The sequence below is a fragment of the Cynocephalus volans genome, chromosome 8, assembly GCF_027409185.1.
Source record: "Cynocephalus volans isolate mCynVol1 chromosome 8, mCynVol1.pri, whole genome shotgun sequence".
In the NCBI taxonomy this organism is placed as follows: Eukaryota; Metazoa; Chordata; class Mammalia; order Dermoptera; family Cynocephalidae; genus Cynocephalus; species Cynocephalus volans.
Genome location: NC_084467.1, coordinates 65,732,913 through 65,750,525, shown reverse-complemented (window position 1 = coordinate 65,750,525; position 17,613 = coordinate 65,732,913). Strand labels below are relative to the sequence as shown.

The window sequence follows — 17,613 nt, the reverse complement described above, 5'->3', positions numbered from 1 at the left end:
ACCTATTCTGGACACATCACATAAATGGAACAATACAATAAATGACCTTTTGTGTTTGACGTAAAAAAAAAAAAAAAAAAAATCTCATGATAAATGTTCGTTGAAAATAAAAAGTGAAGTGATGGAGCCCGAAAGTTAATCAGAACTGTTGGGCTCAAAACAAAAACAAACTCTTTCCATTTCTCCAAGATATCAGGAATAACTTAATACTTTATTATGACTGTGCAGAAGGGTGGAACAGTTTGTTAATTTAGAGCAAGGATTCTAGAGTCAAGCTGCCCAGGTTTGAATCCTGGCACTGCCTCTTATAAACTACATGATCTTGGACAAATTAGTTCTCAATGCTTTGATTTACATATCCATAACATGGAGTTAATGATAATACTTACTTACTAGATTTTCATTAGTATTATTTAGATAATTAATACTTGTATTACGATAATACACGTAAGGTATGTAGAACAGTGCCTGGCATAGTGAACACTCAGTATCAGCTATTAGGGCAAGTGGAGTAGACTGAAGCAAAGGACTGATACTGGGTGATCTTGGGCAAGTCTTTGAACCTTACTTTCCTTATTTTATAGACATTCAACAAACATTTATTGAAGGCTTACTGTGTGTTGGGGTGAATAAAACAGGCATGGGCCCTATGCTCAGAAAGCAGAACTTGGTGATTTCTTAAATACAACTTTCTTACGAGGTTTTCAGAAGGATTAAATGGGATAATAAATGTGAAAGTGCTAAGCAGAGAATACAGCATACAAGGGTACTTCAAAAAGTTTGTGGAAAAATAGAATTAAAAGATAATATGAATGTTTCTACGAACTTTTTGAAGTACCCTTGTATATTATTAATTGATACGTGTTTGTATTTTCTCCTCTTAACCTCCACCAAAAAGATTCTCAACATTTCTTGTCTAGATTATTACAGAAGCCTCCTGGGTGGTGTTCTACTTCGGGTCTGGTTCTCATCTATACACCAGCCATAGTGGTCTTTCAAAAGTCAAATCTGATCATGCCATTCTCTTGCTAAATTTCTTCAATAGCTCCCTACAGACTGCTGCTGAATAAAGTTCAATCTCCTCAGCTAATTTCCTAAGACCCTTCGTGATTAACTCCTGCCCATCTCTCCAACTTTGTATGTCGCCACTTCTTTCAGTCACTCCTTGCTCTACAAAGCAAAGGAACTACAAAGCTTCTAGACTGTTTGTAGTTCCTTGGGCACATCGTACTATTTTTTGATTCTGTGCTTTAGAACATGCTCTTACTTCTGCCTGGAAAGCTTCCTTCATTCTCATACCTTCTCTTTAAATTCATAGCATTTTACATACATTATCTCACTTAGTCCTTATAACAATTCTTAGAAGTAGGTACTCCTGTAATCTTTATTTGCAGATAGGAAACTAAGGCTTAAAGAAGTTAAGTAATTTGCCTAAGATTGCACAGCTGATAAGTGAACAAGCTAGATCTACCTCCAAAGTCCATATTCTTAATTTCCATGCCTTTCAAGTCTCACAGTTTCCTTTATGGTCAGGTCATATGAGATATATATATATATATACTTTTAGGTGTTTTTGGTGTTTAAGATGAGCAGTGACAAGAGAAGGAGATTAATTACCTTCAAGTATTTGAAGAACAATTATCATGAATAAAGACCAGATTATTCTGTGATACACAGAAGAACTAGGACTAATGAGTAGATATTATAGGAAGTCAGATTTCAATTCAGCATAATGAATGCTCTAACAATTAGAGCTGTTCAACAACTGGACAGCTTATTTTTTAAAGAACAGAATGCCTAGCTATTCAAATAGGAGTATTATGTCACATCTGAATCAGACAGTATTTATTTATTTATTTATTTATTTTTGGTAGCTGGCTGGTACAGGGATCTGAACCTGTGACCTTGTTGTTAGAAGGCTGTGCTCTAACCAACTGAGCTAACCAGCCAATCCCTGAATCAGGTACTATTCTTATAATGGGAGAGAAATTACCTAAGATGTCCTTTTAATTCCAATAAACTTTAAAGTCAATAAAATATTTACTCTTCATTCATTTATTCATCTCCAATTTTCTTCCCCATTACTGAGGGTGAGTTTACATTGTATCACCAATGTTGTTATTGCTGTGTTCCCCTTAAAATCCATTACATAACACCAGAGTTTCTCACCCATGACACTACTAAGATGTTGAGCTCAATAAATGTTTATGTGTTGATCAGTGGTGGAGGAGAAGGAGGGAGCTGTACTATGCAGTGTAGGATGTTTAGCAGCATTCCTGGACTCTACACTCCCCTCAGCTGTGACAAACAAAAATGTCTCTAGATATTGCCAAATTCCAGGGGTTGTAGATGGAGGACCAACACCACCCCTGATTGAAAACCACTGCATTTAGGCTAAGCAGCTCATCTCTGATTCATATACAGTCCTCAAAAAAACCCAGTTTACAGACATGAGTTAAGTTGTGCCTCCACATCAAGAAATATGTGACAATGTTAGGCTAGTGGTAGCCATTTACGCAGTGACATGCATGTGTGCACGTGTGTATGTGTAATATATTAATGCCTGTAGCCAAGTTATTGGTATCCCTCAAATTAAGAAAAGTGTTTTCTCTGCCCAATGATATAATTTTGGAAAAATCTCACATGGGTTATTAAAAGCAGCCAATTATCCTATTCATTTAACTTATTCTCACAACAAAGTTTGTTTTGAACCTGAAATAATTATATAATTCAAGTTAGTAATAAGTGATACAACATTAACAGTTATAGTAAGAAAGTTTCTATTTGCATGATGTCCCACTGTATTAGTACATTTCTGTTGCTTGTAAAAATACACAGAACTGGGTGATTTATATACAAAAAATGAAATTTATTGCTTACAGTTTCTGAGGCTGGGAGGTTGGAAGTCCAGGGAACACATATGGTGACGGCTTTCTTTGGGGATGATTTCAGTGACAGCAGAGCATCACATTGTGAAATGGTGGCACAGAGAGAGCGGAGACTAATCTTCTCATGCACTCTCCTTTTAAAAAGCCCCCAGAACCACACCTCTGACCACCATTGTTAATGCATTCACTATAGCATGGTCCTGCAATCTAATCATCTCTTCAAGCCCCCACCTTTCAATTATAATCGGATTTTACACCCTCAGCAGTTACAGGGGGATTTAAGCTTCAATTAGGTTGGGAGGAACATCTAATCTACAGCACCCACAAAATTTTTAATGGATGGAGCTTAATACATACCAAATAGTCTACATACTAGACACACTATTATCCTCTTAGGTAAGAGAATCTGCTCCAAACTGTTCTTGGGTTAGTTAGGCACCTAGACCTAAAAATGCCAGGCACAAAAATTTTTGAAAATAAGCAGAATTGGTAACTATAAAGTGAAGCCATAACTTACCAATCTGGGCCATAATCTGACAAAGAGCAATCTGTTTTAAATATGTGGATTTCCCACTCATGTTTGGTCCAGTTATGATCAAAAAATTACTCCCTTCTGTAATATAGGTATTGTTGGAAACAGGTTTTTCCACAGATATTTTTTCAAGAATAGGATGCCATCCTTGTTTGATTGCTAAAGTATCAGTAAACTCTGGCCGAACTGGAGAAAAAAATGAAATGGTTTTGAAAGATTAATACATTTATATCTAAAGATTTTGTGGACTGTATGTACTGTGTATACCTTCGTGATTTTACTAGGTCAATTTACGACAATAACATGAAGGTATTATCACAAATCCTTACCTAAATCCCTCTAAATTATAATGGACACACTCTAATCACTACATACTTTTATTCACTTCCAGAGAACTCTAGAATTTAGTTCCTTGTCACTGTCCTGGGTTCCAAAACAGTTGATAAAATTTTTAGATTTGTAGGTAGTAAAAAAGAACCAAGTAGCCACTGATAATACTTTTAGAATAATAATTGATTATAGATACTATAGATTTGCACATTTACTTACCCTCCCATAAACATTACTCCAAATTTGACATACTTAGCTTTTAAAGTGAGGGAAAATACAGAGTAAAACCAAATAAAAAGTAATTTTCTGCCTAATCCTTTGGAGAAATTTTCTTTAAAAAAAATTTCAGAGGGTCGAGAATATCAGAGCCAAAAGATTTGTTAATTTATAGAAACAAATAATGATCACATCTCTATAAATGCCACCCAAGGTCGAGGGAGGAGGAAGAGAGTAGAAGAACAAGTGAAAACTAAAATGCTGCCTCTAAAAGAAATGAGACCTCTAAATACAATGCATGGATAAACATGAAAACATCCATTATAAAAGTGAGGTTGATTATAAAAAAATTTTTAAGCATTTTCAAAAATTCATTATTTATAGCTTTAGAGTTTCAGAATGCTTCCTCTCAAAATAAAATGAAGAAATATTAAATTTCTTAGTTGTTCAAACTACAAAGAATATTAGAATAGCAGATCCCTAAAGTGAGGTTTTGACCCTAAGGAAGATATAAAAGATTAAAAAACTTTGGCCAATGAAATACCAATGGAAAGCTAATATTTCCATAAGAAATAAGAAAGATGAAAAAAATCTTTGTAAGATAATTTTCCATAAAAATAAATTAATATAATATTTTGGAAATGTTACTGCTAATTTTAACTAGAAATTCTAATGTTTTTAATGTTATCAAATCTACAATTACTCAACCATAATTATCACATGCTAGTTCTATAAAATTGCATACTGAAGTATAGTTATTAGTGAAAAGTTGGATAAGAAACTTCAAGGGGCTAACTTGAAGTATTCATTCAACATTAGAAAATTACTTAACATTTATATTCAAGGCCTATTTATAGACTTGGGATACAAAAATAAGGAACATAATTCCTGATCTTGGTATGCTCACATCTAAGGAGCTAGAGGATAAAAATTCTCACTTTGAGATTAATTTCTCTGTGCCTATTAGTATTCATCACAGTGCTTCTAATGAGTATTCAAATTTGAACTTTATAAATTTGGATTATTGTCATTTTCACCAAGAAGACAGCTCTGCAGTCTTTCTTATTTGGGGAACCTTTACAGTTGCTTGCAGTTTTTTCTTTTTGATTTGCCAGTTTCTGAGTGGATAACTTTTTGACTTTTCAAAGAAATTTTGAGGGTAATTTCACTTTCTTCATTTTGTGTCTTAGTCTAGGACCATAGGCAAGTGGCTGTATTTCAAATAAGAAATTTAAAGCATTTATAATTGTTATTTAAAATTGTTTGAATACAAATTTCATTAAGCAACATGTTTATTCCAAATAAAGTAACTTACCATAGTCAGAAAGAGTGCAAGCATGAGCAAATGACAGCAGCATATCCAGCATTGACACAGTGTCAGATAGTTTATATAAGCAATGAATATATTCATAAATCTCACTAAGCAGTTTGCACACTACCCTGAAAGTACATGTTAGGTAAGACATGTAATAATGCTTTTTAAAAATTGACACAGTATAATTGTCAAATAATATTAAATTCACTGTCTGAGGTAAGATAATATCCACAGTTGAGTTTTGCAATACAGATAAAGTCTACCTTTAAATTGTCTCCTTTTTAAAGATGAGGAAACTAAGCTTCAAAGTCACAGATACTTAGTGGCAAAGAATCCATCTTCTGGTGTATTAATGCTATGTTTTTGAAATGACAGCTTTTATTAGGAAAATAAATTTTTATCAATAAAAATACATCATACAAGTCAAATCAAGCCTTCACTGTATTCAGACAGATCCCATCTGCTAATAATTTTGTGTTTTTACAAATGTTAAATTCAACACAAAAGCTATTATGTATTTTCTCTCACCCATTCCTCCTTTTACTCTCAAATGCGCGCACACACACATCTGAATAACATGAGTATTTAAATTTTTATGTGGCAGAGTTTTAGGTGATATATTGCAAAAGTTTTCCCTTTACATGGATAAATATAAACCCCAGTTACGATATATTATGTCTGTGATCCATGCCCTGAAATTGTTTTGAAAGCCTAAACTTTCTCTTTATTATCTCAGCCCACCAATTCTAAATATTCTACTTCTTCTTTCTAGCTGTATTGTTACTGTTTCATGAGCAGCAAAAGAATTGGCAATATTGTGATGTTGCTATAGGTGTATCAAAGTATGAGAAGTTGAAGGCTTACAGACCATAGGAAAATAATAAACTGAATGAAGCCCAAAATAAGCCCATGATGTGCTAAGTTCTACATCACGGTGAAATGCATATTATAGAAGTATTGGATACAGTGGTGGTTTTTTTCATTTTGGGGTTGTTTTGCAATTACACTTGCCCTGAAGCTTCCATGTGGCTCAGTGATCCTAATCACAATGATAGACTTTCTTTGCTAACATTCACAATTCTACAATTATCTGCAATCAGACAAAAAGTTAATTAATGAAATTTATCATAGTTCCTCAAATTAAAGCAATTTAATTCAATATTCAGATACTTCAAATGCTCTTACATATAAGTCATATGATAGATTTCTCGCAAAGACTCTTGGCATCTTTCATTCATTTTAATTAAATCTGCTGATGTAAAGCTGTAAGAATTTTTCACTTTAGAAATCTGCTAGGAAATTAAAAAACAAATGTCAAGATACATGCACACTCCCATGAAATAAAACATACAGATTTTAAACAGAAATATAGGTATTTAGAATAATTACTTTAATTTTTGAGACAGAGTATCATAAAGAAAGTTCTAAATAATATTTGTGAAAGATAAAAGGAATATCATTTCAAAGGATATATAAATCAGGATATTTTTAACCTAGTCTATCTGACATGACTATTTTGACAGGTCTTAAAATGGCCCTGTAGAAATGTTAAAACACTGCATCTCATTACCAAATAAAATGCATGATGGATATCAGTGACCCTCACTCCATCTCTGACCCCTGTCTCAGCTCTTGCCCCCTATCTGAAACTCAACTCAATCTCTAACCCCATTACTGAGTTTCAACGCATTCTCCACTTCATCCTTCCTTCATTACTTGGTAATACAGTACTTATGGTTTGTTTTTGTCAAGAGATACTCTCTGGAAGCAGAGAAAGCAAAGATTAGAGTGGGTTAGAGTTTCCCAAACTGGTATATTGTGGAGGAGTAAATATGTATGTAGAAAAAAGTATCTCCACGGCCAAAGGTTTGGAAATATTAAACTAAAAAAAGGTAAGCAGATTTCTTTACTTCTGGACTTTTTAAATCATTAATAGGCAGATGCTCCTTGAGAACTACCTAAAACAGGAGTTGGTACAGTATTTTCCTAAATTCTTTTATAAAAAATACCTTCTAGACTTTCTTCATATTCCTTTTTTTCTCACACCAAACTCCCAGAACTGTGAGAAACACTGAGTTTGGTATTTCTCCAAAAAAGTTTCTAAATCACTCTCAGATTAGTGTAGCTGTTAGGTGAATGGGAAGGAGTAGAAGCAGCAGCAATGAACAGAACATTCAGAAATCGGCATGTGAAACTCAAGTGTCTGAAAATTTATAGATGTAATTCTGCAAAATGAGGAAAAATAATTTCCTAACTGCTCTAGAATGAACCTTAATAAATTCTGAAGGAAGCTGGTCACTGGGTAGGGCTGTACAATCTGTAGTCATCTGGATGAAAAATCCTCGAGCAGAGCTAAAACTTGTCCTTAAAGGAAGACTATATTTTTCTGCAAGCTGTGCTATCATTCCTAGTGACAAGAAACAAGAAAAACAAAAGCAAAACAAAACTAAGGAAGTTGTTCAAAGAGTCACATGACTTTTTTCTTGTTATTTTAGACATAAGTAAAAGATCTTGTTACTCTTTTAAATTCTAAAAATTTTTAATGTCTGAAAGATGTGATTATGTATTTTTTAGAAAAAAACAAAACAATACAAAGGTACTCATTCTGATAGGCATTTTTAAAGGAAAAGAAATTGTGAAAATTAAAATGAAAACAAAGAATGAAGACAATTTTATACTCTCTATGGTAGGAATATTAGAGTTATTGATACATTATTCATTCTATTTTTTAAAAAAGAGAACAATCACATAAATTATTGCAATCATTAAATCACAATGAGAAATTCCCTCTATAAAACGTATTTTACAAAATAAAATATTCCAAAAAGGAAATGATTCATCATATAAAATTCCTAAAAATTCCAAATCTCCCTATTAATATCACACTCACTACAGAGCTCTAAATTTATATTTCTAACTTGACGATCATTAATACTTTGAACATTACTTGAAAAAAACTAACATCTACATTACTCAAAACTGTTCCTCCTCCTAATTTTCCTGCTTTTCTCAATGGTACCACTATTCTCAGGCTAGAAATCTCTTAATTAGCACTTAATTAAGTGCTTACTTAATTACCATACATACTAAATTATTAACTCCTACCAATTCTTCCTTCAACTTTTGCATTCTTTTCTTCTCATATATATTGTTATCACTCTAAATAATACTTTACTAACTTATAGTAGTTTAAACTGATCTCCCTGTCTCCATATCTCCATCGAAAATCATTCAATAATTTTCTTCCTAAATTTCACTCCTCTTCATTCTCCTTGGAAAAAAGATCCAAACTCCTCACCGGCAAAGACTAAATTTTGGTCCCTAGTCTACATATTTTATCTTATCTCTTAATGATTCTGTAAGGAAATGCCCTATTCCACCCTAACAGATTTCCTCACTCATTCCTTGAAGTTTCCCTGTCCCTCTCTACTTCGGCTTGTATCATTGCCAGTGGATGGAATTCCTCTCTAGGTTATTCCATGTACTAAAAACCTTCCTATTCTCTATGCCTCCACACCTAATCAATCTCTGATCCCTCTAACCTGCTGTATTTTTCTCCACAAATTTTATATCCGTGTGAAATTACATGATACACATGATTGATATATATCAATATGGATATACATGCATATGCATGTATATCAATATACACATACATGTACATAAAGCACATATATACATGTATATACACACACACAGATGTATGCTTGTGTGTGTTTGTTTCTTTATTGTCTGCCTCCCCTACTATAATATAAGCTCCATGAGGAAAGGGATTTTGTCTTATTCACTATGTATTCCCCATACCCAGAACAGTGTCTACATGTGGTAGGAGCTCAAAAAATATTTGTTAAAAGAAGTACAAGACTGGCTCAAATGGTACCTCTTGTAGATAAAAATAATATCTCTCCCTCCACTGAAACCTTTCAGTATTAATGCCCTGCATTTTTTATGTAAATTATACACTATGTTGTATGAAGGTAACTCTATATTTAGGTTTGGAGAAAAGAAGAGACACATTATAATACTTTGACATCTTCATTTTTTAAAAAAGTTTCCTTAAATTGAATGTGTGTTAACCTTATCTGTTTTGGTAACAAAAATAAATTTAATATATGCATGACTAGACATCACCAGTAAAAAAAAAGCATACCATGTCCTAAAAAGTTTGTTTTATTCCTAAAAAACAGAAAAATTTGCTCAAATAAACAAATTACCTGCTATGTCATCTACAATTTCTGTGTATGTTCTTCTAGCTATGTCAAGAAATTCATTTATGTTAGACTTCACTGCATAGCACTTCTGAGTCCTCATATTCAGGCATCCTTTCATGTATCTTGCATCATCATTAATCACTGTTTTAATCTTTTCAAGTATGATTCCAAACCTAACATTAAGGCAAAAAAAAAAAGATTATAGGAAATAAACCTAACAGTTATTTTAATTTGTAATTTGAATCACAGTTAATGACAGCAAATTTTTGTAGAAAGTTATTTTTAAATAAATAATTAAGCAATACATATTTAAATTCACATAAGTTAGAGCTGTGACTATGTCAATTTTAAACTATTTCATCAGTCAGGACTAGTCTAAAACACTATGAGGCCACCAAGAAAAACTCTACATCTGCTAATAATCTCCCAAATCATACATACTGACTGTGCCTCTGAGTACAAAATATATCTATAAAGCAATCCCACTACTGGGTATATATCCAAAGCAATGGAAATCATCATGTTGAAGAGATACCTGCACTCGTATGTTCACTGCAGCTCTACTTACAATAGCCAAAATATGGAACCAACCTAAGTGTCCATCAATGGATGACTGGATAAATAAAATGTGGTATATATACAGAATGCAATATTACTCAGCCATAAAAAAGAATGAAATTCTGCCATTTGTAGCAACATAGATGAGCTTGGAGAAAATTATGTTACATGAAATAAGCCAGACAAAGAAACCAAAATACTGCATGTTCTCACTCATAATTGGCTGTTAGGAAGAAAGGGAGGGAGGGAGGGAAGGAGGGAAGAAGGAAGGAATGAGGAAAGAAAGAAAGAAAAGACCACAATAATACATTGAACTTTCAAAAGGAGAGAACAAACCTAGGGCTACTAGAGACGGGGGGTGGGGGGGAGGGAGGGGGAGGACTGGGAAGTGATAGGTCAGGCATAGGGCATAAAGAAATATCATGATTTGTAAGAATGAATATGCTAGTAATAAATTTAAAAATTTTTAAAAATTCTGGCTTCATGTTCATTCACTCAATAAACATTTACCTACAACATGTATCAAGCATTGTTTTAGGTGCAGGAATTCAAAGAAAGATAACAAATGGTCCCTGCCCAAAGTAGGGGAAAGGGAAGCTAAACATATATTGTGAGACAGTATAACAGGTACCTCACAATTATCAGTGATCAAGTGCAGTGATTATGTAAGTCAGAAATCTGGTAACACCTATTTTCCTAACCATTTTTTAAAATTCTGATTTGTATTTTATTTTTAATTAAGCTGGTTTTATTACTAACTTCAGTTTGTGGCCTTACAGAGTATAACTCTTGAATAAATAAAATAACTGTTCTTATATATAACAAATCTTTTCCATCAAGAACCAGGGTGCATTGCTAATAATTTAACAATATTAAAATTAAACTGTATTTAGATCTAATTCAATAGTTATATCTACTATTTTTTAATTATATTAGGTCCTTCACAATTTAATAAAAGAGAGGAATATATTTTTATATTTGCAAGTTTTTCCATGGAGAATGGCTAAAATAAAAGTAAAACTACATGGATTTCAATTTTTCATGCTATTCTAATTGTCCATTAACACAAATTATCAATGTGTTGTTACTTTATTTATTGTACTTATAAGATGAAATGTTTAATTACAATTTTAATGAATAGTTTAAAAATTCTGTTAGCCAAAACTCAAGTAAGTGTTCTATAGAGTACTAGAGTCTTGAAAATCAGTTATGATCAGGAAGAAAGGGATAATATAATATTTTATTAACAGCTGAGTGGCAAAGACCTCTGGTCTTCCAAGGAACCGTAGTAAGCTCTTAATAAAGGTGTGTTACAGTTCTTCAGAGAAATCTATTAAAGAACAAAATAAAAAATGGTTAAGGATAATACATTATGACATTATCCAAACACAGCATTTTATATTTAATACTTTACAGTTTACCAAGTGCTTTCTTGATTCATTTCTTTCATATATACTCACAAAAATATTTTAGCCATATGGGTGAAGACAGATGGTATCCTTAGCATTTTTTAGATAAAGAAGATATGACTAAGTGCCATCCACTGCTTCACTATTATGACTTTTATTTTTCTTGTCTCCCAACTAATCATTAGCAACCAACTACAGTAATGCATCACTTAACGATAGGAATAGTTCTGAGAAATGTGTGATTAGACTATTTTGTCATTATGCAAACATCACAGAATGTACTTACATGGGGGCTGGCTGGATACATGTGGTAGAGCACGGTGCTGTTAACACCAAGGTCAAGGGTTTGGGTCCCCATACTGGCCAGCCACCAAAAAAACACAGGAATGTACTTACACAAACTTAGATGGTATGGCCTACTACACACCTAGGCTATATAGTATAGCCATTACAATCTTATGGGACCACCATCATATATGCAGTCCATCATTGACCAAAACATTGTTTTGCGGAACATGACTATACTTACAGAGGTAGGTAAGCAGCTCCTGTTGCACATTTAGAGTACCCTACCTATAATTCCAAAATTTGGTTATACATACATTAAACTAAAAAAGTGCTTTGTATATTTATAAATAGAGCAATTTCTCCATTCTTACAATACAAAAGTAGAAATTTTATTTTGCTTAATGGAAAATATGAGTGGCCACTAATTGAATAAACAGAAAAAGGAGAAGAAAACATAGTTAACCTGACCTTTACCTCCTGTTTTAATGTGATATAAGGCAATGGTATCTAGTGGGTTAGAAATCTTGATTCTCATTTGATTTTAGAATAAGGCTTTTAGGTAAATACATATAGGGCAAAAGCCCTCGGATAAGAGACCAAAGTCTACAGATAGAGGGCAAAAGCCCATTTAATCAATTCTAATTAAGTAATGTTGATTCTCATTTGATTTTTAGAATAGGGTTTTTAGGTAAATACATATTGAGGCAAAAGCCCTTGGAGTAGGAGGCAACGGCCTATAGCCAGAGGGCAAAAGCCCATCTAATCAACTCTAATCACTGTTTAGGTATGGGTTGTATACTTTAATGATTTTAGAGCTAACAGGTGGTTGTCATAATGATACTGTTCAGAGATTTTAAGAATTGCTGAAGGAAAAGATGTGAAAAAGTATATTTGCTAGGGGCAAGCTGTCTGTTGGGAGAAACTTTAGAGATAATTGTGCTTAGATTTTATCATATGAATGTAATTTTTGCTTAAGGAAAGGTTATACTTTAGATAATGAGCCAGTTTGACCAACTTAGCTTTTCACTAAATTGTATTTAGGAATATCACATTGTTAATTTTACTGATGTCACTAGTTTCCATTGCTTAAGCTAGATTTCAGATAACTTTTGTAACACTGCCAATGTCCTTGTGTCCTTTTGTAATGATTTAATCAACTGAATTTTCTTGTGAAACTTCCTTGTCCTTACAATAAAAAACAGAAGCTAACTTTGAACAGGGGCTGTTCCCATTTTCTGTGGGATACAGACCCTCTGGGCTTCTCAACGCATTGATGTTGTTTTGAGTAATCCATTTGCGTCTCCGTTACACAGAGAAAAGTGTAACAGTAGCAATAACATTTTTTTTTTTGCTTATACATTGAAAAATAATATGCATATACTGACAAAAACTAGAAAATTCATAGAAACATAAAGAAAAAAATTAAATCACTCATAAATCTACTACCCTTCCAAAGATAAATACTTGAAATATTATGGTATATTTCCTTTCACTACCTGAAATTAAAAATTTCATATCATTGTACTCCCTCCACTTAATATTACATTCTAAGAACTAGAAACTTTTCATAGCAAAAACTTTTAATAATTCATAATAGTCGACCAGGTGGAAAGCAAATAGTCTCTTCCTCTGATTATTGGAGTTCTATTCTACCTATAATTTCTCACTAATATAAATAATGCTGCAATGACCATTGCCCGAGATAAATCTTGTTCAACATTTTTAAGTAGTTCTTTCAGACAGATTTCTAGAAGTAGTATTATAGGATCAAGACATATGTTGTAGAATTTCATCAAGGTAGATGAGAGATGTACTTTCAAGTAGGCTCATTTCAGTGTATTGAATTAAATTCTGAACCAGAAATGCTTTACCATTTTTTTAATTAGTTTTATGCTGATATTTCTAAATCATTTCTTTAATACTGTTAATCAATGAGTTTTCTTATACTCATTTATAATTTAAATTTCAGTAAGGTTGACAGAAGACACCCTTCAGTGCTTCATTTCAGTAAATTAAACTAAACTTTGAACTAGGAATAATGTATCATTGTCTTTTATGTATTTTTATTCTGATATTTCTGGATATTTCATCCAGTGCTAGTTTTCAATGGTTTCTATATACACATTTAAAATAAAAACTTCACCAAGTTAGATTAAAAAAAAAAAAAAGACATATGTTGCAAATGTTTCCTGTAAACTATGTGCAATTTGTATTCCTACTAGCTGTTATAAGAAGTTGGCTGTCTCACTGATACTTTATTAGCAGTGAGTTGCACCCATTAAATAGTATTTCTTTGATTAATAGTGACGTTGAATGTTTTTGGTACCATTATTAAACACTTTGATTTCCTTTTTTGAATAATTTTCTGTATTTCCATTGGTATTCCAGTATTTTCCTATGAAATTATACATGTTTTATTATGATAGGAGTTAGTATTTTGTCTGTCATTTATCATAAATTTTTCCAAACTTTTTTGCTTCTTACTTTGCTTCTGACTTATCAAAGTTTGAAATTTGTGTTTCATCAAATCTACAGATATTTTTCTGGTGATTTATTCCACCCCTTTCATTACAAGAAAGGTGAAAACACTTTTGAAATCTTCTGCCAAATTACTTTAACTATATATAATTATTAGAATGATCTCTGTAACAAAATTCTTCCACATTTTCCATTTTAAAAAGTTGTTCTTTTTTGTCACTTAAAGAAAAATGTTTTCACATGGTAATGGCATTAAAAACAGACAAATTAACTCATGGAATAGAAGAGAGAGCCCAGAAATAAACCCACACACTTGCAACAAACTGATTTTTGATAAAGGTGCCAAAAGTACACAATGGGAAACAGACAGCCTCTCCAACAAATGGTGCTAGGAAAACTGGATATCCACACACAGAAGATTGAAACTTATCCCTATCTATCATCATTCACAAAAATCAACTCAAAAGGGATCAACGACCTAAATTTAAGACCTGAAACTATGAAGCTACTAGAGAAAAACAGGGGAGACACTATACAAAATAGGAGTGGGCAGAGCTTTTTTCAGCAAAATTACAAAGGCACAGGCAACTAAAGCAAAAATACATTAAATGGGACTACATCAAACTAAAAAGCTTCTGCACAGCAAGGTATACTGTCAACAAAGTGAAGAGACATCCTACAGAATGTGAGAAAGAATGTGCCAACTGCACATCAGACAAACGGCTAATATCCAGAATACATAAGGAACTTAAACAACTTGACAGCAAAAAAACAAATACCCAATTAAAAATGGGCAAAAGACTTGACCAGACATTTCTCAAAAGATGACACACTAATGGTCAACAGGCACATGAAAAAATGCTCAATATCACTAACCATCAAGGAAATGCAAACTAAAACCACAATGAGATATCATCTCACTCCAGTTAGAATGGTTATTATCAACAAGACAGAAAATAACAAATGCTGGTGAGGATGCAGAGAAAAAGGAACTCTCCTACGTTGCTGGTGGGAATGTAAATTGGTACAGCCACTATGGAAAACATTATGGAGATTCCTCAGAGAACTAAAAATAGGTCTACCCTACAACCCAGCTATTCCACTACTGGGTCTATACCCAAAGGAAATAAAATCCGTAGATCAAAAAGATGTCTGCACTCCCATGTTCATTGCAACACTATTCATAAGAGCCAAGAGATGGAATCAACCTAAATGCCCATCAAAGGATGAATGGATTTAAAAAACTGTGGTATATATACACAATGGAATACTATTCAGCTATAAAAAGAAATGACATGCTATCATTTGCAGCAACATGGATGGATCTGGAAACCATCCTGTTAAGTGAAGTAAGTCAGGTACAATAAGACAAATACCACATGATCTCATTCATATGTGGAATCTAAACATTTTAGAAAAGTGATTCTCATAGAAGTAGAGAGTAGAATAATGGTTACCAGAAGCTGGGAGGGGAGGGGAGGAGAGAAATGGTGGACTAATGGGTACGAAACTATACTATCCACCCTACGTGAATCACTGTGCAATATATGCATGTATTGAAACAACACACTGTACCCCACAAATAACATAAATGTTAAAATATTTTGAATTTTAAAAAGTGAAAAAAAAAGTTTTGCACAGTGCAGTATTTAAAAACCCATGAGAAAATCATCATTTTATAACCATAAGAGTAAATAACAATTACTTTAGGTAAGGGTCCTCAATAAATTCTAAAATCAATGGTGAAAGTTTGACATGGAAACAGGTTGTGTACACATCCTCAAATTATCTCTCCATGGATTATGTATTAATTACAAAAGAATATATAGTACTATATGAAGAAGTAACTGATCGAAGTTAAGATTACCAAGAATGGGGAAATGACATCATGGGCCTCCTGATACAATGGACTGAGAAGGATACAACATTGCCCATAGAGTATTACTGCCAAATGTGCATAAGATGAATTTAATAATGAGGAAACAATCACACAAATTAAGGAATATTCTACAAAACAACTGACCCCGAACCTTACTCTTCAATATATCAGTATCATGAATGAAAGGCTGAGAAACATTTCCAGTTTAAAGGAATTTAAAGAAACATGACATTAAATACAATGCATGGTCCTGGACTGGATGCTGTATCAGAAAAAAAAAAAGCTATTGAAAACATTATTTGGACATATTTGAAAAATATGAATATGGTATACACATTATATAATAGTATTATATCAATATTAAATATCCTGAATATGATAGTTATATTGTGATTATATAAGAGAACATCCTTGTTCTTAGGAGATATACAGGTTAGTACTTAGGTACTGCAATTTATTCTCAACTGGTTCGGTAAGAGTAATAATAAAAATAATAATATGTGTGTGTGTGCTGAATATGTAAAGAAAGAAAATATGGAAATTTGTTATACTTTCTTGCAACTTTCCCCAAGTTTGAAATTTTTGCTAAACAAAAAGTTAAAAAATGATGCTGGATATGTTTGGTACAATACAACACATACAAATTACCTTTAAAGGATCCACAAGTTCTAAGGTATGTTTTAGGTATATTAAATTTGTTATCTTTGATTCAGCTGCATTAACCTGTTAAGATAAAAATCCAAATGTGAACAACATAAATATTTAATACAAGAATAGGTTCTCCTCTGGAACATTCTATTCTTATCATTTCCCATATATTTTTATATATCAGCCTCCCCATGATGCCAGCCTAGAGAATGATTAGAAATTACTGACCAACCATAATAAGCCTAGTGCACTAGTCTCCTGAAAGTCTGAGAATGAGAAGAGTTCACCTCATTGTATTAACTTTAATTTCTATTTCAGCCTCTTGGGTCCAATTTAAGTAATAATAGCAAAAGAAGATATAGTTCAATCCTGAGCAGCAACAATAGACTAAGATTAACTGAAAAAGGCACAAAGGATATCTCTGGATAGATGCCTTCCAGATTGATACTGAACAAGAATTTACCTCATTGGTTCCTGTTTGTGCAAGTAAAATGATTTCCATAATTCCAGTTATAATTAATTATAACTATAATTAATTCCAATTAATTATAACTATAATTAATTCCAATTAATTATAGTTTTTTTAAATAAAGCAACATCAACATTCTAAATTTTATAAATTAACTTTATTTAAACTAAATTGCACTCTATCTAGAGCTGAGAGGTGGTACTGAACCTGTGAAGATTAAAAGAGTTCTTGTGCATTGTCCAACTTACTCGTACTGACAGAAAGAGTAGAGTTTTAGGATATTACAATTATGACATTGGGGCTCAGAAAGTGATATCCCAAAGTAAAAGCCTCAGAACCAGCCTCAAAGCAAAGTTTTTCTCTGACCTTTTGACCTCCTGTCTCTCAGCCTC

At 32.7% G+C, this 17,613-nt stretch overlaps 1 protein-coding gene across 1 annotated transcript in view; it reads right to left on the bottom strand.

Annotated features, from left to right (window-relative positions):
• MSH4 (mutS homolog 4) overlaps positions 1-17,613 on the bottom strand; it is a 105,160-nt gene that overhangs the window by 34,442 nt on the left and 53,105 nt on the right. Inside the window, exons 9-15 of the mRNA XM_063106963.1 lie at positions 16,753-16,827; positions 11,316-11,380; positions 9,496-9,665; positions 7,552-7,688; positions 6,467-6,570; positions 5,282-5,406; positions 3,406-3,606 (exon numbers count right to left, since the gene is read on the bottom strand). Of these exons, the coding sequence (XP_062963033.1) occupies positions 3,406-3,606; positions 5,282-5,406; positions 6,467-6,570; positions 7,552-7,688; positions 9,496-9,665; positions 11,316-11,380; positions 16,753-16,827 (877 nt within the window). The remainder of the gene's footprint in view (positions 1-3,405; positions 3,607-5,281; positions 5,407-6,466; positions 6,571-7,551; positions 7,689-9,495; positions 9,666-11,315; positions 11,381-16,752; positions 16,828-17,613) is intronic.